At 42.2% G+C, this 27,274-nt stretch overlaps 1 protein-coding gene and 1 non-coding gene across 5 annotated transcripts in view; both read right to left on the bottom strand.

Moving 5' to 3' along the window:
- The window catches only part of MTR (5-methyltetrahydrofolate-homocysteine methyltransferase), a 123,354-nt gene that overhangs the window by 37,352 nt on the left and 58,728 nt on the right, over positions 1-27,274 (bottom strand). For all 4 annotated transcript variants that reach the window (XM_055588981.1, XM_055589000.1, XM_055588989.1 and 1 more), the window contains 5 exons: positions 21,186-21,365; positions 18,583-18,699; positions 18,136-18,276; positions 3,516-3,605; positions 2,348-2,500 (listed from right to left, as the gene is read on the bottom strand). In XM_055588981.1, the coding sequence (XP_055444956.1) occupies positions 2,348-2,500; positions 3,516-3,605; positions 18,136-18,276; positions 18,583-18,699; positions 21,186-21,365 (681 nt within the window). The remainder of the gene's footprint in view (positions 1-2,347; positions 2,501-3,515; positions 3,606-18,135; positions 18,277-18,582; positions 18,700-21,185; positions 21,366-27,274) is intronic.
- TRNAE-UUC (transfer RNA glutamic acid (anticodon UUC)) lies at positions 9,904-9,976 on the bottom strand. The gene has a single exon. It is a non-coding gene; the product is annotated as a tRNA-Glu (tRNA).

Genomic DNA, 27,274 nt, shown 5'->3' with positions numbered 1-27,274 from the left:
GATAGCTCAGGGCTTCACTGACAGCTCAGTTGGTAAAGAATCCACCTGCAAGGCAGGAGACCCTAGTTCAATTTCTGGGTCGGGAAGATCTGCTGTAGAAGGGACAGGCTACCCACTCCAGTATTCTGGCCTGGAGGATTCCGTGGACTGTATAGTCCATGGGGTCACAAAGAGTAGGACATAACTGAGTGACTTTCACTTTCATAGGTTAGAATGGTCACCATCAAGAAAACAAAAACCAACAGGTGCTGGTGAGGTTGTGGTGAAAAGGGAACTCTTAGGCACTGTTGGTGGGAATGGAAAACAGTATGGAGGTTCTTAGAAAAATTAAAAATAGGTCTACCACATGATCAAGCAATTCCACTTCTCAGTATAAACCTACAGGAAATGAAAATAGGATTTCAATAGGTTTATCAGAGCATTATTTATAACAGCCAAGACATGGAACAACCCAAATGCCCATCAACAGGTGAATGGATAAAAAAGATGTGGTATATATACAGAATGGAGTATCATTCAGCCATGATTGGATCTTGAGGACATTATACTAAGCAAGATAAATCAGAAAGAGAAAAACAAGTACTGGATGATCTCACTTATATGCAGAACCTAAAAGAAGTCAAACTGGAAAGAAAAAACAAAACAGAGAGTGAAACTGTAGTTACCATGGGATAGGGATGGGAGGGTAAGACTAATGATATTTAAGGGTACAAACTTGTAACAAGTAAAGAAGCCACAGGGCTCTAACACACAGTATAATGAATAGACAATATTGTACTATAATTATATAGTGTGATAAATATTATTTCAATGGCAATCATATTAAAATATGTATCACTGTATACCTTAAATTTACAAAATGTAATATGTTGAATTTGTTAAATAGATAAGCAAGAACAGGGACTTTCATAAAATTTCATGAATGTATACTAAAATTCATGAGAAGCAGGATGAGAAAACAGGGTATTTGTACAGTCTCAACGTTTCTCCCTACAAAAAAATTTACAGTGGAGAAACATAGCAGACACTCTTAACAAAATGATCAACGTTAACCTCACCAGTAATGAGACATAGCAACATGATGGGCTTCCTGATATGAGAAGGGCACAGCATTACTCTGTGTTATTCTCACCAACAATGAGAAAACATCAGGAAAATTCAAACTGAGAGAGAGCCTGTCATTTACCAAACTGTACAATGCTCTTCAAAAGTCAAGGTCATAAAACTCAGGAACTGTTCAAGATAAAGGCAATGTGGGATTATGGAACACAAAGAGAAGAGAAGAATAGCAGAAACACTGGTGAAATGTGAATAAGGTGATTACTTAACATGATTATATCAGTATTAATTTCCTGGTTCTGATAACTACACTATGATCAAGTGAAAAGGTTAACATTAGGGGAAGAAGTTGAGGGGGATACATGATCACTTAATCTGCATCTGCAACTTGTAAGTCTAAAGTTTACTCAAACATAAGAAGTTAAAACAATAAGTTGACATCATGAAAAAAAAGACTGTGAAACTATCCCAGACTTGGGGAGACTAATGCAGGACAACTGAATGTTCCCTGAGTGTGGTGGTGGTTTCACAGGTACAGACATGTTAAAGCTTATCAAACTGCATCCTTTAATCATGCACATTTTATTGCATGTGAATTATAAAACAGTAAATCTATAAGAAAAGATAAATGCTATGAAGGAAAATGGGGAATGGACAATGAATAATTAAATATAGAATAAATTTTAAAAATCAATTATACTTCAATTTTAAAAAGTTAAAGAAATAAAAAAAGAACAGGGATTTTTCGTTTTTTGTATGCCTTACAGACCTGAACCCAGAAGTCTCAAAAAGTGCCAGTGTTAATCAATGTGGTCGGTAGCTGCTGTAAATCAAAATAAGACTACTGGTTTAACTTGAAACATATTATTTAATGCATATCATTATTTAAAATGGTAATGATCTTTTCAAAATATTCATCCTTAAGGATGAACACTGGCTGGTCAAATCAAATCTTAACATGACTGACTTTACACTAATCTTGGGTTTTATTTTAATTTGGGAGGTGGGGGGACAGACTTGTGCTGGGGTAAGAGGTGGTACAGAAGCCCAGAACATGAAGACTAATGCTGGGAATGTCCAGATGACCTCTAACGTCCACATCACCCTAGATGGACTTTTCAGACTATGCCTAAAAGTGACTTCAGACAAAGAATGAACAGAATCACACCTCAATGCCCCTGGGTTTTCATCAAAATTAAACCAGAGAAACAGACTCAAATTTACTATTTATTAAAAGATAAAGGCTCTTTCCTTCAATTGTGAAACTTTTCCCCCACCATTTGCCAACCTGAGGTAGAAACATTTTTCCAGCTCCGAAAAGATCACCAACAACTTTCATGCCATTCATCAGCGGCCCTTCAATTATATTCAGAGGTCGGGGATATTTTTCCTGGTTTAACCTGGCTTCCTCAGTATCTTCAATAATATATTTTTCAATGCCCTACAGAAAAACAAAAAATTAGGGAAAATTCACAGGATATATTGGCTTAAGTTCAAACATCCAACAACAAATAAATAGTTAAGAGTGTGGGTTTTGGAATCAGACTGCATGTGTTCAAATCCTGGCTCTTATCACGAATTTAGACAACTTATTAAGCATCAGGTTCCTCATTTAATCATCATACAATACCAACCTCACATGGTTATTTTGAGGATTAAATGTGTAAAATGTAAAGGGCCTAGATGGCTTTATTGACATAAAGCATTTTATTGATATAAAATGAAAAATTAGTGACAGAAGGAGTACTAATAAGTTCAAATTCATAATAAAATACACTTTTTATCCTAGTGGTTTACCAGATTACATGTAAACAAATATCTCCTGTGAAATCACTGTTTTCCCACTGACAGGGCTGGGTGCAGGGAGGACCCAGCCTTCACTGATCAAGCCCTAATCCTCCAGTGTCCCCAGTTCAAGGATCCAAACTAGTTCCACAATCTGAAGTAGGTGAATCTCAAAAGTTCCAAGAAATTAAAAGTTAAATTCTAGAGACAAAAAAAAAAAAAAAAAAAATCCTGAAATTTCCAGACTCACAAATGAGGAAACCGAAGCCAAGAGATTATCTATCTGGACTAAAAGTCTAACTACAGCAGAAGAGCCAGAACTCATTTGTTGATCAAGAGACAGCCACATGGTCTAGAACAGCACTTCTCACCTCTGGCACTACTGACAGTTTGCACTGAATAATTCTCTGTGGTGCAGGCCTCTACCGTGCAGTGCAGCATGTTTACCAGCATCCCTGGTCACTGGATGCCAGTAAAAACCTCCCACTCCAGTCAGAACAACCTAAAATATCTCCAGATACTGCCTAATGTACTAGACATAGAGGTGGGATGGAGGGCAAATCACTCAGGAGTAGTCCAGGGAATCTCCTTCGTCAGCTGCTGCCAGCACCTCTCCTCCAGCCATGCCATCGGCCACCAGGACCAGCACCCAGCCTCCGGCCCACACTCACCTTCACGAGAGCGTACTCAAGGCGTTCTTCGATAGGGCCTTGCCTCCACTCATCAGTCTGGATGACTTTCTTCCCTCCTTTGCCCTGAGTCTGGATTGAAATGTGAATACAGAGATGGTATAACAGGTCACTTACTCAGCTAGTTGGCAGAAAAAAACTATGTCTTATTCTTCCCTTATGTTTCAAGGCCCTAGTACAGTGCCGGCATGAATAAAATCTTTGGAAAATGCTTGAGGTAAGGAGAGAGGGAAATAGCAACCCACTCTTGCCTGGAAAATCCCATGGACGGAGGAGCCTGGTAGGTTACAGTCCATGGGGTTGCAGAGTCAGACAAGACTGAGCAACTTCACTTCACTTCAAGGAGAGAGGAAAAGAGAGAAATCTTATAGGTTTTGAACTTTTATTTAAAAATTTTCTTCTTTCCAGTTTTATTGAAGTATAATTGACATACAGTGCTATACAAATTTCAGGTGTACAGCATAAAGAGCTGATTTATGTACAAATGAAATGATTACTACAATAAGTTTAATGTATATCCATCAGTATGAAAAAGCAAAGAGACAGGACACTGAAAGATGAACTCCTCAGGTCGCTAGGTGCCCATATGCCACTGGAGATCAGTGGAGAAATAACTCCAGAAAGAGTGAAGAGACGGAGCCAAAGCAAAAACAACATCCAGTTAGGGATGTGACTGGTGATGGAACCAAGTTCTGATGCTGTCAAGAGCAATACTGCATAGGAACCTGGAATGTTAGGTCCATGAATCAAGGTAAACTGGAAGTGGTCAAACAGGAGATGGCAAGAGGGAACATCAACATTTTAGGAATCAGTGAACTAAAATGGACTGGAATGGGTGAATTTAACTCAGATGACCATTATATCTACTACTGTGGGCAAGAATCCCTTAGAAGAAATGGAGTAGCCCTCAGAGTCAACAAGAGTCTGAAATGCAGTACTTGGCTGCAATCTCAAAAATGACAGAATGATCTCTGTTCGTTTCCAAGGCAAACCATTCAACATTACGGTAATCCAAGCCTATACCTCGACTGTAATGCTGAAGAAGCTGAAGTTGAACAGTTCTATGAAGACCTACAAGACTTTCTAGAATTAACACCCCAAAAAGATGATCTCTTCATTATAGGGGACTGGAATGCAAAAGTAGGAAGTCAAGAGATACCTGGATTAACAGGCAAATTTGGCCTTGGAGTACAAAATGAAGCAGGCAAAGGCTAACAGACTTTTGCCAAGAGAATGTACTGGTCATAGCAAACACCCTCTTCCAACAACACAAGAGAAGACTCTACACAAGGACATCACCAGACAGTCAATACCGAAATCAGATTGATTATATTCTTTGCAGCCAAAGATGGAGAAGCTCTATACAGTCAGCAAAAACAAGACTGAGAGTTGACTGTAGCTCTGGTCATGAACTCTTTATTGCCAAATTCAGACTTAAATTTAAGAAAGTAGGGAAAACCAGTAGATCATTCAAGTATGACCTAAATCAAATCCCTTACGATTATACAGTGGAAGTGACAAATAGATTCAAGGGATTAGATCTGATAGAAAGAGTGCCTGAAGAACTATGGATGGAGGTTTGTGACATTGTTCAGGAAGCAGTAATCAACACCATCCTCAAGAAAAAGAAATACAAAAAGGCAAAATGGTTGTCTGAGCAGGCCTTACAAATAGCTGAGAAAAGAAGAGATGCAAAAGGCAAAGGAGAAAAGGAAAGATATACCCATTTGGATGCACAGTTCCAAAGAATAGCAAGGAGAGATTAAAAAAAAAAGCCTCCCTCAGTGATCAGTGCAAAGAAATAGAGGAAAACAAAAGAATGGGAAAGACTAGAGATCTCTTCAAGAAAAGCAGAGATACCAAGGGAACATTTCATGCAAAGATGGGCTCAATAAAGGACAGAAATGGTATGGACCTAACAGAAGCAGAAGATATTAAGAAGAGGTGGCAAGAATACACAGAAGAACTGTACAAAAAAGATCTTCACGACCCAGATAATCATGATGGTGTGATCACTCACCTAAGGCCAGACATCCTGGAATGTGAAGTCAAGTGGACCTTAGGGAGCATCACTACAAACAAAGCTAGTGGAGGTGATGGAATAGTTGAGCTATTTCAAATCCTGAAAGATGATGCTGTGAAAGTGCTGCACTCAATACGCCAGCAAATTTGGAAAACTCAGCAGTGGCCACAAGACTGGAAAAGGTCAGCTTTCATTGCAGTCACAAAGAAAGGCAATGCCAAAGAATACTCAAACTACCGAACAACTGCACTCATCTCACATACTAGCAAAGTAATACTCAAAATTCTCTAAGCCAGGCTTCAACAGTACGTGAACGGTGAACTTCCAGATGTTCACGCTGGATTTAAAAAAGGCAGAGGAGCCAGAGATCAAATTGCCAACATCCGTTGGATCATCAAAAAAGCAAGAGAGTTCCAGAAAAACATCTACTTCTGCTTTGTTGACTATGCCAAAGCCTTTGACTGTGTGGATCACAACAAACTGTGGAAAATTCTTAAAGAGATGGGAATACCAAACCACCTTACCTGCCTCCTGAGAAACCTGTATGCAGGTAAAGAACCAACAGTTAGAACTGGACATGGAACAATAGACTGGATCCAAATCAGGAAAGGAGTATGTCAAGGCTGTATACTGTCACCCTGCTTATTTAACTTATATGCAGAGTATATCATGAGAAACACTGGACTGGATGAAGCACAAGCTGGAATCAAGATTGCTGGGAGAAATATCAATAACCTCAGATATGCAGATGTCACCACCCTTATGGCAGAAAGTGAAGAAGAACTAAAGAGCCTCTTGATGAAAGTGAAAGTGGAGAGTGAAAAAGTTGGCTTAAAGCTCAACATTCGGAAAACTAATATTATGGCATCTGGTCCCATCACTTCATGGCAAATAGATGGTTAAACAGTGGAAACAGTAACAGACTTTATTTTTCTGGGCTCCAAAGTCACTGCAGATGGTGACTGCAGCCATGAAATGAAAAGACACTTGCTCCTTGGAAGAAAAGTTATGACCAATCTAGACAGCATATTAAAAAGCAGAGACATTACTTTGCAAACAAAGGTCTATTTAGTCAAAGCTATGGTTCTTCCAGTAGTCATGTATGGCTGTGAGAGTTGGACTATAAAGAAAGCTGAGCGCAGAAGAATTGATGTTTTTGAACTGTGGTGTTGGAGAAGACTCTTTAGAGTCCCTTGGACTGCAAGGAGATCCAACCAGTCCATCCTAAAAGAGATCAGTCCTAAATATTCATTGGAAGGACTAATGCTGAAGTTGAAACTCCAACACTTTGGCCACCTGATGTGAAGAACTGACCCATTTGAAAAGATCCTGATACTGGGAAAGATTGAAGGCAGGAGGAGAAGGGGACAAGAGAGGATGAGATGGTTGGATGGCATCACTGACTTGATTGGCAAGAGTGTGAGTAAACTCTGGGAGTTGGTGATGGACATGGAGGCCTGGTGTGCTGCACTCATGGGGTCACAAAGAGTTGGACACAACTAAGTGACTGAACTGATATCCATCATCTCATATAGGTAGAGAATAAAATAGAAAAAACATTTTTTTTCTTGTGATGAGAACGCCTGAGTTTTCTAACATCTGTCATATATATTATACACCAGTGTCAATGATATTTATCACATTGTACATTAAATCCCTAGTAATTATGCATCTTAAGAGGAATTCCCTTCATCCAATTTTCCCTCCTGTTAGCCCCTGCCTCTGGTAACTTCAAATCTGATCTCTTTTCCTATGAGTTTTTTTTTTTTTTTTTTTTTTTTTAAGCATAATCGACCTATAATTTTAGTTCCTGGTACAGAGAAGGCAACGGCACCCCACTCCAGTACTCTTGCCTGGAAAAATCCCATGGACAGAGGAGCCTGGTGGGCTGCAGTCCATGGGGTCGCTAAGAGTCAGACATGACTGAGTGACTTCACTTTCACTTTTCACTTTCATGCATTGGAGAAGGAAATGGCAACCCACTCCAGTGTTCTTGCCTGGAGAATCCCAGGGACGAGGGAGCCTGGTGGGCTGCCATCTATGGGGTCGCACAGAGTTGGACACGACTGAAGCGACTTAGCAGCAGCAGCAGCACACAGTATAGTGATTCAGTATTTCTATAATTATAAAATGATCCTCACTAGGATTTGAATGTTCAGTAGAGAGACAGAGTGAGACCCCATTTTTTTTTTTTTTTTTTTTCCCTTCTTTCCTAAAAGATAGCATCTTGGGACCAAAGATTTCCAGGACAGTAAGAAAAGCTAAAGCTGATATCTGATGAGCTTTTAAAGTTCTCACATAGCACCATCACTACCCAGATATGTGAAGAGTCTGTAACAAAGGCAAGTCAGAAATTGTCTTAGAGGTGGGCACACTGTGAGGTACAAGACATAGACCGTGCTCTCAAGGACTTTGCCATATCATAAGGTAGATGGAAATACACAGAGAAAGGTAGGCTACAAGAGAAAGCCTGTGCCAAGTGCTGAATGAGAAGATGACGGAGAAGGCAATGGCAACCCACTCCAGTACTCTTGTCTGGAAAATCTCATGGATGGAGGAGCCTGGAAGGCTGCAGTCCATGGGGTCAGTAAGAGTCGGGCACAATTGAGCAACTTCACTTTCACTTTTCACTTTCATGCATTGGAGAAGGAAATGGCAACCCGCTCCAGTGTTCTTGCCTGGAGAATCCCAGGGACGGGGGAGCCCGGTGGGCTGCCGTCTATGGGGTCGCACAAAGTCAGACATGACTGAAGCGACTTAGCAGCAGCAAGGTAGATGGAAATACACGGAGAAAGGTAAGCTACAAGAGAAAGCCTGTGCCAAGTGCTGAATGAGAAGATGACACAGACAAGGCTAGGAATTTTGAGGACAGAGTGATCATCACAAACTGGAGTGGTGAAGAGAGTTTGAAGAAGCTGACAGATTCAGCAAAGGGACAAAATCGTGATGATCCTGGGATGGAAGGTGAATTGCATATCTGTTTCTTCCATCTCAACTGATGTCACTCGTTGCCCAAATCTGAAATCTAAGTATCACTCTTGACTCTCCATCCAGTCTTCGCATTCAATTGTTACCTAGCCCTAATAATTACACCGCCTCAATATTTTGCTCTACTCTGCTTCCAATTTCATAGTTCAAGCATCTAACCGGTCTCCACAGCCCAGGATCACCCTGGCCCCCAATGCGTCTTCCACACTGTAACCAGAGGGGCCTTTCCAAAATGCAAACCTGATCAAACTGCCCCCATGGGAAGATTCACTGTAAACTTCCTGCTGCTGCTGCTAAGTCGCTTCAGTCGTGTCCGACTCTGTGCAACCCCAGAGACGGCAGCCCCCAGGCTCACCCATCCCTGGGATTCTCCAGGCAAGAACACTGGAGTGGGTTGCCATTTCCTTCTCCAATACATGAAAGTGAAAAGTAAAAGTGAAGTCACTCAGTCGTGTCTGACTCCTAGCGACCCCATGGACTGCAGCCTACCAGGCTCCTCTGTCCATGGGATTTTCCAGGCAAGAGTACTGGAGTGGGTTGCCATTGCCTTCTCCATATTGCTCTCCAAATGTTGTATTGATTCCTTTTCATGCTGGACAATGTCTGAACCAGTTGTCTCCCAGCTTCATCTTCTGCCATTCCTGAAGAACTCAGCCTATCTTGAACATCTCAATTCCTTATGTTCTCCATCATCTCTCATCCTTGGCCCTTTACATCCACTCATCTGACAATCTTTTCTTTAGCACCTACCAGAATACCAGGCCACAGCTAGACATAGACACTCCTCCTCTGGCAGAGAATACCAGTACTGTACCCCAACCCCAAACTTTAGCCTGGCTAACTCCTGTTGAGCTCTCAGGTTCCCCCTAACCCATCACTCTGGGAGGCTTTTCCTGACCACCTCTACCTTTGGGTTCGGTTCAGTGGCCCTCCTAAGCAGCCTACAGCATCCTGTGCACGCCTTATCACAGCATCTCCCCACCACACTGGATGACAACTGCCCCTACGTACTTGTGCACGTCTCACTGCACCGCAGGCTCTACAGGGGCATGCCTCTCTTATCAGCTAGATCCTCTAAGTTCAGAAAGGACAAAGCAGAAAACAAAACATGGGTAAATATTAGCTGAATGATTGAAAGCTGAATGAGAACCGATTTCCCAGAGCAATGATTGTGCAGGATAGTAGAGGCCAAGCCAAAGAGTGCTAGGAATCCACACTATGGGGTTTGGATTTAACCTTCCAGGCAACTGTGGCAAGGGTGGAGGTGGGGGAATGACAAGAATTCTGAAGCTTCAGAGTAACATTCCAAGTAGTATTTTTTCACCGAGGAAGTGAGACACACGGCTTGTGGGATCTTAGTTCCCCAACCAGGGATTGAACCTGGGCCCTTTGCACTGAAAGTGCCAAGTCCTAACCACTGGACCACCAGGGAATTCCCACCAAAGTAGTATTTTTAAGAGAACCCTAGAAAGGGGAGAATGTTTTAGTACTTCATGATGAAAGCCTGAACTACAGTGGTAGGAACAGGAAGAGAAGGAAAGGACAAACATAAAAGTATTAATGGACAGCATGGAAGAAGGAGGACTGGGAGGAGCTCCAGGACTGAGAGCTGGGGTGGTAACTGATCACACAGGGCACTCTCACATGCCAAGAGACTAATGCTGCTCTCATATGACAAAAAAAACCTTAAAGAAGATGGCAATTAAAAAATGTAAAGCAATCTTGAGAAAGAAGAATGGAACTGGAGGAATCAACCTGCCTGACTTCAGGCTCTACTACAAAGCCACAGTCATCAAGACAGTATGGTACTGGCACAAAGACAGAAATATATATCAATGGAACAAAATGGAAAGCCCAGAGATAATTCCACATACCTATGGTCACCTTATCTTCGACAAAGGAGGCAAGAATATACAGTGGAGAAAAGACAATCTCTTTAACAAGTGGTGCTGGGAAAACTGGTCAACCACTTGTAAAAGAATGAAACTATAACACTTTCTAACACCATACACAAAAATAAACTCAAAATGGATTAAAGATCTAAACATAAGACCAGAAACTATAAAACTCCTAGAGGAGAACATAGGCAAAACACTCTCCGACATACATCACAACAGGATCCTCTATGACCCACCTCCCAGAATATTGGAAATAAAAGCAAAAATAAACAAATGGGATCTAATTAAAATTAAAAACTTCTGCACAACAAAAGAAACTATAAGCAAGGTGAAAAGACAGCCTTCAGAATGGGAGAAAATAATAGCAAATGAAGCAACTGACAAACAACTAATCTCAAAAATATACAAGCAACTCCTGCAGCTCAATTCCAGAAAAATAAATGACCCAATCAAAAAAATAGGCCAAAGAACTAAATAGACATTTCTCCAAAGAAGACATACAGATGGCTAACAAACATATGAAAAGATGCTCAACATCACTCATTATCAGAGAAATGCAAATCAAAACCACAATGAGGTACCATTTCATGCCGGTCAGAATGGCTGCAATCCAAAAGTCTACAAGCAATAAATGTTGGAGAGGGTGTGGAGAAAAGGGAACTCTCTTACACTGTTGGTGGGAATGCAAACTAGTACAGCCACTATGGAGAACAGTGTGGACATTCCTTAAAAAACTGGAAATAGAACTGCCTTATGATCCAGCAATCCCACTGCTGGGCATACACACTGAGGAAACCAGAAGGGAAAGAGACATGTGTACCCCAATGTTCATCGCAGCACTGTTTATAATAGCCAGGACATGGAAGCAACCTAGATGTCCATCAGCAGATGAATGGATAAGAAAGCTGTGGTACATATACACAACGGAGTATTATGCAGCCATTAAAAAGAATACCTTTGAATCAGTTCTAATGAGATGGATGAAACTGGAGCTTATTATACAGAGTGAAGTAAGCCAGAAAGAAAAACACCAATACAGTATACTAACGCATATATATGGAATTTAGAAAGATGGTAACGACAACCCTGTATGTGAGACAGCAAAAGAGACACAGATGTATAGAACAGTCTTTTGGACTTTGTGGGGGGTGGGGATGATTTGGGAGAATGGCATTAAAACATGTACGATATCATATAAGAAATGAATCGCCAGTCCAGGTTCGATGCAGGATACAGGAAGCTTGGGGCTGGTGCACTGGGATGACCCAGAGGGATGGTATGGGGAGGGAGGTGGGAGGGGGGTTCAGGATGGGGAACATGTGTACACCCATGGCGGATGCATGTTGATGTATGGCAAAACCAATACAATATTGTAAAGTAAAAAAATTAATAAATTAATTTTTAAAAATGTATTTTTTCAGCATTATTTATAATAGAAAAAGACAGAAACAGTCTATGTGTTCATCAGTGAATGAATGGATAAAAAAAGTGTGATATACCATATATATAATGGAATATTATTCTGCCATAAAAAGAGGAAATCCTGCCATTTGAAACAGCATGGGTAGAACTTGAGGGCAATATGCTAAGTGAAATAAGTCAAACAGAAAGGCAAATACCATATGATCTCACTTATACTTGGAATCTAAAAACAGAAACAAATGTGGTGATGGATGTTAACCAGACTTACTGTGATGAGCATTCCATAATATATACTGATATCAAATCATTAAGCTATATATCTAACACTAATATATGTTGATCATATCTCAATTTTTAGATCTAAAAATGATAAAATCCATAGATTATATACTCTGACATTTATTTAAGAGAAAATACAAAACTAGAGCAGTGTGACACCTCCCCCCTCCCCCCGCAAAAAAAAGAGTCCTTCTAAAGCTCACATTCTCATCACTTGACATATGTAAACATCACTTGTCCTGTCAACCACACAATCAGGCAATTCCTGCCTGTGGGATGGAGTCTGATGAGTAAAAACAGGGCAGAGTGTTCCAAATACTCTTGGAAAAAAGGTCAAGTGTGTTCACAGAAAAACAGCAGTGTGCCACATGGAAGGGGCAGGGAGGGGGCAATGCTGTGTAATTGTGAACAGTAGGAAGCGAGGATGCAGTGTGTGGCCCGTGAGGATTTCTCACCGTGTACAGAGTTTCATTATCACACCTGATAAATGATAAACATGCTTCAGAAAATCAATATTCTAAATGGTACCATTTCAGAGCAGCTATTTCAGAAGCATGACCCGGCACACTGGGTCCATCTGCTTTCCAACTAGTTATTCGGTAGGACGCTCTCCATGATCCAAACATAAGTTGTCGCGGCCTCACACACTGAGCAGCCCAGACACTAGACACATGGAGAAAGCTTCCAAGCACGGTGGCTGCTCAACCGCTCAACTGGCTACCCCTTCATCTGCTTCTACTGCTCAAGAGTAGCTCCCCATTAGTAAGGTGCCTTATGAGGACATGTATTTTATTTCTGATATCAAACTGAACCAGCACCAAGGGAGGAAACTGCTCAAGCGAAAACCAAAGGGGAGTGTGAGCACCCACTGGCAACAAGAAAACCAAGGCCAGATAAGGAACAGAGACCTTTTTTCTAGAAAAGCATCATGAATACTTACATCTGATGAACCTATCATCTGCTGAAGATTCTAAGCTGAAAATGCACTTACTTACGTAACCCTCCAAACATCATAGCTTAGCCCCTCACCTACCTTGCATGTAGGTGGGCTTCCCTTGCGGCTTAGAGGTTAAAGCATCTGCCTGCAATGCGGGAGACCTGGGTTCGATCCCTGGGTTGGGAAGGTCCCTTGGAGAAGGAAATGGCAACCCACTCCAATATTCTTGCCTGGAGAATCCCATGGACGGAGGAGCCTGGTGGGCTACAGTCCATGGGGTTGCAAAGAGTCGGACACGACTGAGTGACTTCACTTTCACTTAACCTTGCATGTGCTCAGAACACTGACATTAGCCTATTATTTCAGCAAAATCATCTAACACTAAGCTTTTTTTTAAAATAATAAAATGTTGACTATCTCATGTAATTTATTGAATACTGTCCCAAGAGTGAAAAACAGAATGGCGGTGTGGGTCCAGAGTGGTTGCCAGTGGTTGTTTTCCCCTGAGATGGCAGGCTGAACAGAAGCTGCGATCTGCTGCCTTTGTCCAGCATCACAAGAGAGGATGGTACTGCATGTCGCCTACCCAGGGAAAGGTCAAAATTCAAAGTACAGTTTCTCCTGAATGCTTACTGCCTGCATATCATCATAAGTTGGGGACATGTGTATTCTCACAATCCAAGGCCATGCAAGAGCCATCACATCCAGAGATTGTCCCTGTTAACACCCAAACAGTACTGCCCAATGAACAAACTCCACGTGAGATAATGGTCTCATGTTACCTGGAACTTCTTACCCAAGATAATTTAGTCAGCACAGGTCAGCCTGCACCGTACCGAGGCTATTATTTTTCAATAAAGCCCATTAGATTAGGAAGGTCAGAGATAAGACTCTTCCTACCCTTTTCAACAAGAACATTGAATAATCTATCAGATGAAACTTGAGTGTAGACCTTATTATTTGACAATGAAAAGAGATAATCATTCTCTCATGAAGAAAAAAATTCAACCCTTATCTGCCTCACAATATTCCTGCTTTTCATGCTGTTTGCAATCGGTGTACCCTGAGGAATGGTTAAAGAGCTGGCGACTCCTGGCAGTGATGAAAGCATACTTGTTTTGTTATTAATTCCTTAACAGCAACAGAAGTCACCTTGAAAGCAGATAGTTAACCTACTTGACAGACGGGGTCAGTGGCTTGTAATAAGTCCTGTGGTTACATAAACAGGGAGGCAATTTTTTTATGATGGATTGATGAAGCCTTGAAATTGCTATTAAGATTTCCCCTCTTACTCTTCAGCTGTCCCTTAGGAGCAAAACCTCTTGGCAGTTCAGCAAGATATAAAGAAACAAAAACTTGTAAACAAGTACTGGAAGTGAATGTAGACCGAAAAGAATGACTGCTATAAAATACAAAACCAACAAAATCTTAAATGAGAATAGTCTCACAAATAAGGAGCCCTCTTTCCTAAGTGAGAGCTGTCTCATCTGGACAGTGGAGAAGATAAGAAAGCACATCACTTTATGGGTTAACTAAGAATGCTTGAGTAGAAGCTACAATGCCCCTCTGGTCTTCAGCAGAACCCTGTCTTAGTTGGCAATTAATGAACAATCTCCTGCCAAGTGGAAGGCAGGCTAAGAAAAAAAGCTGGATATTGTTTCATACTTGTATTCTGGTGTCCAAACAAATGGCTCAGCACTTTGTCTATCTGAGTAGACATAATCATGGAAATAGGGAAGGAAATCTAGCCACTGTTTCTTATGTAATGAACTGAGAAGAAGAACTTGTTTATATTTGCAACAGTCAAGATCCAGGACATTCTGTCCTGCGTCCATCTAAGAAATTATAAATGTCCTAAGGAATTGAGAGGAGGTCATATGCTCACTGGCACTGAGTCTGAACTCATCTTTGTTGAGTGAACCTAAGGCTAACATAGGCAGTTTCAGAAATCAAAATCTTGCCATCTGTGACATGGACAAATCAAGGACGCAATTAACCCTAAGCTGTCCTATCCCTTTTCCAGAACATTTTAGTACTCTTCAAAGGAAGAGGAAAAGTCAGACGTTCTGCCAAAGTTAAATTCATATTTTAACCTAGAGAACATTAAACCAGGTGGTAACATACACAAAGGCATTCTGCCACTTTCCTGGTATGCTCTGTGAGAAAAATTTCTTCCTTTGCCATTGCTTTCTGAAATAAATTATAAAGTAAGTTTTCTTGAAAAAAAGATTTCATCTTTCCTTAAACTGAATTCTACAAAGCAACACCCATGATAGATACTTAATATACCTTAGTTCAGTTCAGTCGCTCAGTTGTGTCCAACTCTTTGCGACCCCATGAGTTGCAGCAGGCCAGGCCTCCTTGTCCATCACCAACTCCCGGAGTTCACTCAAATTCATGTTCGTTGAGTCGGTGATGCCATCCAGCCATCTCATCCTCTGTTGTCCCCTTCTCCTCGTGCCCCCAATCCTTCCCAGCATTAGAGTCTTTTCCAATGAGTCAACACTTCACATGAGGTGGCCATAGTATTGGAGTTTCAGCCTCAGCATCAGTCCTTCCAAAGAAATCCCAGGGCTGATCTCCTTTAGGATGGACTGGTTGGATCTCCTTGCAGTCCAAGGGACTCTCAAGAGTCTTCTCCAACACCACAGTTCAAAAGCATCAATTCTTCGGCGCTCAGCTTTCTTCACAGTCCAACTCTCACATCCATACATGACCACTGGAAAAACCATAGCCTTGACTAGACGGACCTTTGTTGGCAAAGTAATACCTCTGCTTTTCAATATGCTGTCTAGGTTGGTCATAACTTTCCTTCCAAGGAGTAAGCGTCTTTTAATTTCATGGCTGCAGTCACCATCTGCAGTGGTTTTGGAGCCCAAAAAAATAAAGTCTGACACTGTTTCCACTGTTTCCCCATCTATTTCCCATGAAGTGATGGGACAAGATGCCATGATCTTTGTTTTCTGAATGATGAGCTTTAAGCCAACTTTTTCACTCTCCTCTTTCACTTTCATCAAGAGGCTTTTGAGTTCCTCTTAACTTTCTGCCATAAGGGTGGTGCCATCTGCATATCTGAGGTTATTGATATTTCTCCCAGCAATCTTGATTCCAGCTTGTGCTTCTTCCAGTCCAGCATTTCTCATGATGTACTCTGCATAGAAGTTAAATAAGCAGTGTGACAAGATACAGCCTTGACATACTCCTTTTCCTATTTGGAACCAGTCTGTTGTTCCATGTCCAGTTCTAACTGTTGCTTCCTGACCTGCATACAGATTTCTCAAGAGGCAGGTCAGGCGGTCTGGTACTCCCATCTCTTTCAGAATTTTCCACAGTTTATTGTGATCCACACAGTCAAAGGCTTTGGCATAGTCAATAAAGCAGAAATAGATGTTTTTCTGGAACTCTGTTGCTATTTCCATGATCCAGCGGATGTTGGCAATTTGATCTCTGGTTCCTCTGCCTTTTCTAAAACCAGCTTGAACATCTGGAAGTTCACAGTTCACATACTGCTGAAGCCTGGCTTGGAGAATTTTGAGCATTACTTTGCTAGCGTGTGAGATGAGTGCAATTGTGCGGTAGTCTGAGCATTCTTTGGCACTGCCTTGGTCTGACAGAATGTGGTCCACTGGAGAAGGGAATGGCAAACCACTTCAGTATTCCTGCCTTGAGAACCCCATGAACAATATAATATACCTATGACTGCCCAATACACAATAAATGGAAACAAGAAACTTATTTTGGATTAACTATAATTATTCTTACATCTATAGATCAAAAGTGTGCAGACCTCAAGCTTTGAACTGTAGATTTGGACTAGATCCTAACATAAACAGGTATATATAAAAATGTAAAGATATAAAAATGGGTACCAGGTAATCACATGGTCACACAAGAAAATCCAAAATAGTCAATTCGTAGCATGAGATATCGGAGAAGGCAATGGTACCCGACTCCAGTACTCTTGCCTGGCAAATCCCATGGACGGAGAAGCCTGGTAGGCTGCAGTCCATGGGGTCGCTAGGAGTCAGACATGACTGAGCGACTTCACTTTCACTTTTCACTTTCATGCATTGGAGAAGGAAATGGCAACCCACTCCAGTGTTCTTGCCTGGAGAATCCCAGGGACGGGGGAGCCTGGTGGGCTGCCATCTCTGGGGCTGCACAGAGTTGGACACAACTGAAGCGACATAGCAGCAGCAGCAGCAGCATGAGATGTGGCACCCCACTCCAGTACTCTTGCCTGGAAAATCCCATGGATGGAGGAGCCTGGTGGGCTGCAGTCCATGGGGTCACTACAAGTCAGACACGACTGAGCGACTTCACTTTCACTTTTCACTTTCATGCACTGGAGAAGGAAATGGCAACCCACTCCAGTGTTCTTGCCTGGAGAATCCCAGGGACGGCAGAACCTTGTGGGCTGCCGTCTATGGGCTCACACAGAGTTGGACATGACTGAAGTGACTTAGCAGCAGCAGCATGAGATAGAAAAGTATCTAATAAAATTAAAAGATGCTCCCAGTATACTACTAAACAAACAGGTTACCAAAAAAGCATCAAGAAAAGTTAGATTTTTATAAAAATGTACATGAGTGTGTGTGTGCATGTGCATATGCATGAACATACTTATTAGCACTTTTTGTTTCAGAAAAATAAAACGAACACCATGAATAGAAGGCTATAATAAAACCTCAACAGTGGTTAATGATGGGTAGTAGGATTATGAATAATTTCTATTTCTTCTTTTGCTTACCCTTATTTTATAAATTTTTAAAAATTAATATGTGTTACTTTGGTCTGAGAAAAATAAATTTTACATTTCAAAATAAACTTACAGAAATACAAATTAAGAGTACTGAAGCAGATATTTAAGGCCTGTTTCTCCTTCCTCGCCCTAATGAAAATACCTTCTCTGGAACTCTCTGTAGAAACCTTCAGTGATCCAAAGACATGGTGCTATCCTTTCTTCCATTCTACAATGAAATACTAGTAACTGCACATTTAAGACAGATTCAAAGAAAAAAAGGAAAAGCCATCCGTCAGAACCTCTCTCCCTACCTGGGCGTAGTGTAAGAGCTTCTCAGTGGCCTCAGGGTCTCTGTTCCAGATGAGGTCCTCACAGAGCTGGAGAAGCTCCTTGTGGATGTCATCATACACAGGAAGGTTTCCAGCATTCACTATTCCCATGTCCATACCAAACTAAGGGCAATAAAAACAAAAATAAGGATTTCCAGTGGTACTCTAAACCAGGGATCAGTGACTCTTTCTGTGAAGGACCAGATAAAAAATACCGTAGGCCACAGCCTCTGTCACAACCACTCAACTCTGCTGCTATAGCATAAAGGCCGTCATAGACAGAATACAAGTGAGAGCGTGTGGCTCTGTTCTAACAAAGTTTTATTCACAGAAAATGGCAGCAGACCAGGTTAGTTTGTGGGCCAAAGTCTGCAAACACTTGCCCTAAGTAAAGGCTGGTGACCAAGGCAAACAGGTGTTCCACTATACCTTGATCGCATGGTACAGGAAAACCCCATGCATTGCCTCTCGAATGGCTTCCATTCCTCGGAAGGAGAAGGACAAGTTGGAAAGACCACCGCTTACTTTGGCTCCAGGCAGCGTTTCCTGGAAAAAATTTTAACACATGAAAAGATTTCCCTAGTTTGCCAAAAGCAGCAATCGTGTTCCTTAAGCTTTTTAAAATAAGAATGGAAAGTAAAAAAAATTATATTAAAGTCCAAAGTAAATCCGAACTTCTTGTACCTAGACACAGATTACAACTTAGATATCAGGGAGACACGAAAGCAATGCTTCATTGTTTTTCCTACTATAATCTCCCTAAGGGAAAAGAAAAATTTCTGCTTTATCTCTGTGTATTTCTACAGTGACCATGATATGGCTACAATACATGGTGAGTGTGACATAAAGTATTTGCTGAATAGGGACTTCCCTGGCGGTCCAGTGGTTAAAACTCTGAGCTTCCACTGCAGGAGGCAGGGGTTCAATCCCTGGTTGGGGAACTAAGATCCCACATGGTCCAGCTAAATATATATGTGTGTGTATATATACACACACACACACATCTGTTGGATAAATAACAGAAAAAGAAAGAAACAGTGACAGATAACAGAAGGAAAACCAGAGAGGACAAACAGAAGTTGGTTATTCATGAGCTACTAGAAGGCTTCTATAGCCTAAAGGAACAATCTCCCTAGTTCACTAGAAACCTGACTAATTTTAAAAGGACAAAAGGAAACTGAGGTCCCCACCACCCCTTATGACATATGAAGCATTAGTTTGCATGTAAAACAGGAACTCTTACTTCCTGTTAGATAGGGTACAGACTAGTTCAAGCATTTTGGGAGAGACAGCTGCCTTTATCTACTACTGGACCCAACCCTTCCGCTTCTGGGTATATGCTATAGGGAACCTCATGAAGAGATACATACAAGAGATGTATACACACAGTTTTGTTCATAACTTACCCAAACTGGAAACAAACCAAGCATATGTCAACTACAGAACAGTTAATTATGGAAAAGGTAAATGATGGAATATTATACATTAGTAAAATTGAACAAAGCACAACTACAACACAGGTGGATCTTTAAAGTGAGACTGGGTAAGGAAAAAGGCATAAGAATCTTAAGATTCTGTTTATATTAACATGAAGTTCAAAAATATGCAAAACTAACTATACTATTTCTACAGTGAATTCTCACTACTTACTTTCCATGAGTCACTGCAAACACTGAACTGGGGCATGCTGAAAACCACTGCTCCCACAGGAAGTGCAGGGTTAGGTCTGTGAAACTCTGGTCGCAAAACTGTCATCACTGATCAACATATAACCCTGTTTCCTATGTTTCCATTTACAGATATCTTGTTTAATATATACTGTTGATTCCCTAATGTTAAGCTCACAGCCCACAGCATGACAATTCATGTCTAAACAAAGTCCATCTAACAAACATTTTCTCCATGAAGCACATCACAGCCTTTGTGCAGGAACACAGGGCAGCCTTCAGCACAGTGTGCAGGGGCCATTCAAATACAGAAATCAATCAGCAAAAAAAAAAAAAAAAGCTCAAAAATGTGAAAAATGTTGCACTAAACAGGCCATGAAAAGGGTGCTTGTTTACAGAATGAGGGCTGAACCCAGGAATGCAGGGCATTGCCTCTGTTGACTCATCTGGATCACAGCGGTCAGGCACTCAAGAGTTTTCACCACTCTGCAAGTGTGCGTGCCCACGAACGACTGCAGAAGAACCGTCAGTATTGATTTTGGAGTCACAAATATTTTCTTTTTTTTAATAATTTATTAAATTTCTGGCTGTGCTGGATATCTATTGCTGCTCAGGCTTTCTCTAGTTGCTGCGAGCGGAGGCTACTCTTCATTGCAATGCATGAGCTTCTCATCGTGGTGGCTTGTCTTGTCGCTGAGCACGGGCTCTAGGGTGCACAGGCTTCAGGAGATGCAGTACATGGGCTTAGTAGTTGTAGCTCCCGGGCTCCAGACCATAGGATCAATAGCTGTGGCGCACCAGCTTCGCTGCTCACCAGCATGTGGGAACTTCTTCCGGATCAGTGATCGAACCTGTGTCTCCTGCATTGGCAGGCAGATTCTTTACCACTGAGCCACCAGGGAAGCCCACAAAAAAATTTTAGTGAGTAGGTGAATTTGCAAATAAAAAACCCAGGATAATTTGGATTGACTATGTATATAGAAGTGTTAAAATCATACAGAAGAGCAGCAAGTAGTACCATAAAACTCAGAATGAGGTGTAATCAGAAAGGAAGAGACACGGGGCACTTTCCATTTCCTGTTTCAGGTCCCAGGTGGAAGCTACTATATGCCTCATAATCATTTATCAAACTCTGTATCTTTTATATATCCCGCAGTGTGTGTGTGTTTTACATCACAATATAAAATAACATAGAAAAAAATTTAAAAAGCTCCTAAATTTCAGAAAGCCAATTTGCTACAAGAATAAGAATGTCAATATTCCTTGCCAATAAATATATATATGTGAGCTCAAGCTATTCACTGAAGCCATATGATAAATCTAAGCAATGTCTTGGATAGAAAGGAGAAAAATGTTCATACTTACTTTAATGACTTTTGTTGCATTGATAAAATTAACAGCATACAAGTTATGTTCTTCCATCCCAGTACCAATGGTGAGGATATTAGGGTCAAAGATGATGTCATTTGGATTGAAGCCCAGTTTTTTCAAAAGGAGATGGTAGGCCCGGGTGCACACTCTGATTTTAGTATCTGTTTCTGTTGCCTGGGGAAGGAGTAAAAATGTAATTTGAAATAGAAAAATGAGGTGTTCTCTATGAAAACGGAAGGACCATTCACTTGTCAAAAGCACTTAAGTACCAATGCTTGGATTCCATAGAAATCCAAATGCCAAACAGCCTTTAAACATTTATCAAATTATCTCAGAGGAGGAATTGGTTTAAAGTCCCTTTATGTTTTCATCCACACAACAGCTATAATGCTTCTGTAAAAATCAAATCTCACACACACACATATGGTATATTAACATATAGGTTTCTTAAAAAGACACAAGTGATAAGAATTCAAATAAATGACAAAATTAGTGCCCCTCCTCTCTGGACCTGCCTGCAATGTCACCCAGGCTTTCTTGGCCCTTCACAGATTCAAAGATGTGCATTTATTACCCACCTCCAACCCCACCCATCACAGCATTAGCTAATGTAATATATTTCCAAACAGTGACCCTAGGAAGCCAAGCACTGACTCCAGCAAAGCCCAACCCACCGATGCTTCCTACCTCCCTCAGAATCAGGTCCTGCACCTCCAATTTTAAGATTTTATTTTTACAGAAGCAGTGTAGCTGTTGTGCTGATGAAAACATCTCCTCCCTCATCTATTCCACTCTCCCCACACCACTCCTTTGATGCTCCTGAGACCCACCAAGCTTGTCTTCCCTCAGGGCCACTGTGGGAAGTGGCCACTATCTATTTCTATCCATGGCTGCCGCTGCCTGGAACACACTGTGACATGGCAGCACTCAGGCCTCTGCACAAATGTCCCCTTTTCAGAGAAGCCTTCCTTAATCACGATCTCTAAACCAGTTCCACCACCGCCTTCTGCCTCCTCCACCCCTCTTCATAGCATCTCTCCTCCTAGAAATTATTTTCCATGTTACAGAAAAACCTGAGCGAACTTTTCAGTCAACCCAATATATTTATCTGGCATGTTGTTTGTTTTTTACTTGTTTCTTTAGATATGATTAATTGGACTAGAATCAGTCTTGCTGTACCCCCAGAGCTGAGAGCAGTGCCTGCCAGAGGATGTGCTCAATATTTCTGTTGAATGAATGAATGTACCTCTGACTCAGAGCATTTCTGAACTTTGTCAGGGAAACTGTCTTCAGGTCAAATTTACAATCTCAATGCAAGGCTTATTCAGTGAATTACATGCTGAATGATTTCTGGTTGCAGAAAAAACAAATTTGCTCTAAAGAAAAAATGAATACTTGCTATCACTACAGAATTCCGAAAAAATAAGTAACATACAATTCTGAGTAAATATGCAAAATGTTTTTGAAAAATGGCCAACACCACTGAATGAAGTGTTGAATCTTCGAGGCAGGATACCCTTGACTGGATGTGAATGCTAAGAGTGGTCGAGAAGCAGTTCCTGATCACACACATCTTCACCTCTAAGGGGAGCTCTCCAGGGGCCCACAGGGAGGAGGGGTGAGGATACTCTATGCAGTTCAAGGACATTTAGTGAGGCCCCATCCTCCAGAGAAAGGCATGGTGGTGGTGGTGGTGTTCAGTCGCTCATTCATGTCTGACTCTTTGCAACCCCATGGACTGCAACACACCAGGCCTCCCTGTCCCTCACCATCTCCTAGAGTTTGCCCAAGTTCATGTTCATTGTATCAGTGATGCCGTCCAACCATCTTATTCTCTGACGCCCTCTTCTCCTTCTGCCCTCAATCTTTCCCAGCATCAGGGACTTTTCCAAAGAATCGTCTGTTTGCATCAGATGACCAAAATACTGGCTCTTCAGCATCAGTCTTTCCAGTGAATATTCAGAGTTGATCTCCCTTAAGATTGACTGGTTTGATCTCCTTGCTGTCCAAGGGACTTTCAGGAAGGAGTCTTCTCCAGCACCACAGTTCGAAGGCATCAATTCTTTGGTGTTCTGCCTTCTTTACGGTCCAGCACTCACAACCGTATGCGACCACTGGGAAGACCATAGCCTTAACTATATGGGCCTTTGTTGGCAGAGCAATGTCTCTGCTTTTCAAGACACTGTCTAGGTTTGTCCCTGTATGGAACAACTGATGGGTTCAAGATCGAGAAAGGAGTATGACAGGGCTGTCTACTGTCATCCTGTTTGTTTACCCTATAAGCTGAGCACATCATGAGAAATGCTGGGCTGGACAAGTTACAAGCTGGAATCAAGATAGACCGGAGAAACATCAACAACCTCAGACATGCAGATGATACCACTCTAATGGCAGAAAGGGAAGAGGAAATAAAGAGCCTTTTGATGAGGGTGAAGGAGGAGAGTGAGAGAGTCAACTTAAGACTAAATATTAAAAAAACTAAGATCACGGCAACCAGTCCCATTACCACATGGCAAATAGAAGGGGAAAAGGTGGAAGCAGTGACAGATTTCCTCTTCTTGGGCTCCAAAAACACTGCGGACAGTGACTGCCACCATGAAATCAGAAGACGACTGCTTCTTGACAGGAAAAGCATGGTGGGAGGAACACAAAAAAAAACTCACTCAGATCTAGGCTTCTGACTGCTCGCCTACCTTGGTGTTCTTTCACAACTGTCTCGTTGGTCTCTAATCTCTCCCTGTTCCTGTGGCTGCCCAGGTTAGAATTCACCTCCTGCTGGGGATGTGACTTAGCAGATCACAGGTTCTAGGGAACAGACCACAAGGAGGGGGCTCTGTAGCCCCACTGCTCCAGGCTTTAGGGAAGGTAGAAGACTCTCATCTTTCTTAACTGAATGTCTTCGACAACTTCTTACTTCTCCCTTCAATTAGGGATAAAGTTAAGGTTAAAATCAACATGTGAGCCCAGAAGAAAGTGGTCAGGAGCAGGTCACCTAGGGCTGCCTTTTCATCTTCAACTTCAGTTATCCGTTCACCAGAGGGCCAAACAGAGGTCTAGGTTCTAGGCTAACGGCCCAGCTAAGCTCATTAACTGAATAGGAACAGGGGTTTGGGGCTACCAGTGCTGTTACTATTTCATAGTTACCTAGTAGGGTTGGTGAAGTGAGGTGCAAGTCGCTCAGTCGTGTCCAGCTCTTTGTGACTCCACTGACTATACAGCCCATGGGATTCTCCAGGCCAGAATGCTGGAGTGGGTAGCCTTTCCCTTCTCCAGGGGATCTTCCCAACTCAGAGACTGAACCCAGGTCTCCTGCATTGCAGGTGAATTCTTTACCAGCTGAGCCACAAGGGAAGTTGGGTTGGTAGGTCCTGGTCATTTCTTTCATCTGAGTCATGAATCTATCACTAGGTCAGAACCGAAGCAACCATCAGCTCCATACGAATGAGGTCTTTTCAAATTGTTCTCCCAACACCTAGTACACTACTTGCCACATTAAAAGAAAGCAACTACCATCTGTTGAATAAACAAGCAAATCTCAGAATGCACAGTTTCAAAGGACAGGCCTTTATCAAGCTAGATTCTCCAAGATTCCCTCTGTCCTGTTCTTCAGCCAGGGTGGTGACACAAACATGCTAATAAGCCTCAAGGCTTGAGGATTTTACAGATCCAGAAGGCTCTCAACTCTGCTGGCACATTTGAGTAACCCGAAGGGATTTCTGTTTTCTAATACTAATACCTGTTCCTGAACCTCACTCGAGACCAGTTAAATCAGAACCCTGAAATGAGACCTAAGTAACAGTATTTAAAGAGTCTCTTAGTGATCCTAATGTACAGCCCAGGTGAGAATCACTGATGGGTGAGATGCACTTCTTAGGCTGAGTTAGAAGAAACCCCAGCAACAATACTGCAAACCTAAGGGCCAAGACGGAGAAGGCAATGGCACCCCACTCCAGTACTCTTGCCTGGAAAATCCCATGGACGGCGGAGCCTGGTAGGCTGCAGTCCATGGAGTCGCTAAGAGTCGGACATGACTGAGCGACTTCACTTTCACTTTTCACTTTCACGCACTGGAGAAGGAAATGGCAACCCACTCCAGTCTTCTTGCCTGGAGAATCCCAGGGACGGGGGAGCCTGGTGGGCTTCCGTCTATGGGTCACACAGAGTCGGACACGACTGAAGCGACTTAGCAGCAGCAGCAGCAGCAAGGGCCAAGAGGGAGGAATAAATATCTTCTCTGATTTTACAATTTACTAGGTTTATCCTTAAGCTGTAGGAAAGCTAGATAGCCATCAGTAGGTAGAAGCTTCGTTAATAAATCCACTGCTCAGCCACAGCATGATTATCAGACACTTAGGGAGAAATAAGATGAATGTAAAATAATTTTTTATTTATTTATCAAGGCTGATACTATGAGAAGGCAAAAAAAAGGATCAAAGACACCCAGATACCATGAAAATGCAGGCTAACAAGAAGCAGAGAAGAAATGGGACCAACTTCAGAGGCAGCTTAAAGGTTTCAGATGACTGAAGCTGCTTAACATGGGACAGCAGGGGCCATTCTGCTGCCAGAGTTCACAATGGAAGTGGTAGGAGAGACGAAAATGCCACCGTCAGACAGGCACGACAAGTCAGAAAGAGAAAGGCTGAGAAAGGGAAGTTTCGAAGGGAAAAACAACATGACAAGAGACATCTGGGCTTTACAAAATCACTGAGGGCATAGACTTTGTTCAGAAACCCTTGGAGTGGCTTCTCTACTGTAGTTATCGTGTGAACATGAGCTGAAGGCAAGGGTGAGGACACCCAGAGCCCAGGGAGAAGCAGCAGCCTGAGGGCAGAAATGGAGGCAGGGGATGAAGCTCAGGGGACAGCACTGAGCTGGGAGACGCGAGGTCGCCTTGGAACGTCTCCGGGTTCACTCCTCACCTGAAAGAATGGAGGCTGTGCCCCTGGCAGAACTCACACTTGAGGCAGAATGTGGATGCTAGGAACTTGGGATTAACGGGGAAATGGACAGGATTTCAGACGTGAAGTCAACATTGAGAGGCAACCTGGTGAGGAAAAGAGGACTGCATTTTCCCATCAGCGTTTTGTTTCTCAAGTTCATCTGATGGTCATAACTTGGCCAGGAACAGCATAGTTGCTCCTGGGTTGGGGGATGTGAAAATGAGTTTGGCTTGGAGTCCATGGCCAAGGGTGGGAGAAGGAGGTGGAGTGGGCACAGGTGCTCAGTGCCACGGACGGAAGGACAGCCAGGAGGGGCCCTGGGGAAGCACAATGGAGAGAGAATAAATCTCCACAAGTGGGATTTGGGGGCAGGGTGTGTGTGTTACGGGAGGGGTAACAATGGAGGCTGCCCAGAAAAAAGGGAAGTTGAATAAAGGGAAGTTTCTCCATTAGTTGAGAATTTCTGATTGCTTAGATTTGACCTTGGAGCCAACTATGAAGAGGCAATCTGCCACGCAAGGGATTGGTGTAGACAAAATCGCAGAGAGAAGGTTCATAAGTTGCTTTTTCTAAGGCACTGTTTTCAAATACTATTGAGAACTTCACAGCCGATGGATCAGGCCAGCCAGAGACAGGCTGGTGACCAGGCAGCAGCAGAGCCAACCTGACTGCCCAGTGATATGACACTGACAAAATGCAATGCTGTTGGCCCTGTGCGTGTGTGCTCAGTTGTGTCCAACTTTTTTGTGACCCCAGGGACTGTAGCCCACCAGGCTCCTCTGTCCATGGGATTTCCCAGGCAAGAATACTGAAGTGGGTAGCCAAATTCTTAGTACACATATCAATCCCTGGAAAGAGCAGAGGATGGGTCTGCTTTAGTACCTTCAAAGGGAAAGCTAGGAAGCAGATACAGTAGAAAGAGACAGCTCCCAGGAAGAAAAGAAGACTGACCTACTATCTACAGATGTATTTAAAACAAATACACCCAAATATTTAGGTAAGACCTACAACCTATCTAGATAAGACCCATAACCTATCTAGTTTTGCCTTCCTTTTAACAGGGCTTCCCAGGTAATGTTCCAAGCCCTAAAAATGAACTCTCTCCCTGCTTTTCAGATCTTTCTGGAATCCTACTGTCCT

Source organism: Bubalus kerabau, chromosome 1, assembly GCF_029407905.1.
Source record: "Bubalus kerabau isolate K-KA32 ecotype Philippines breed swamp buffalo chromosome 1, PCC_UOA_SB_1v2, whole genome shotgun sequence".
Lineage (NCBI taxonomy): Eukaryota > Metazoa > Chordata > Mammalia > Artiodactyla > Bovidae > Bubalus > Bubalus kerabau.
This window is presented reverse-complemented; position numbering and strand designations above follow the sequence as displayed.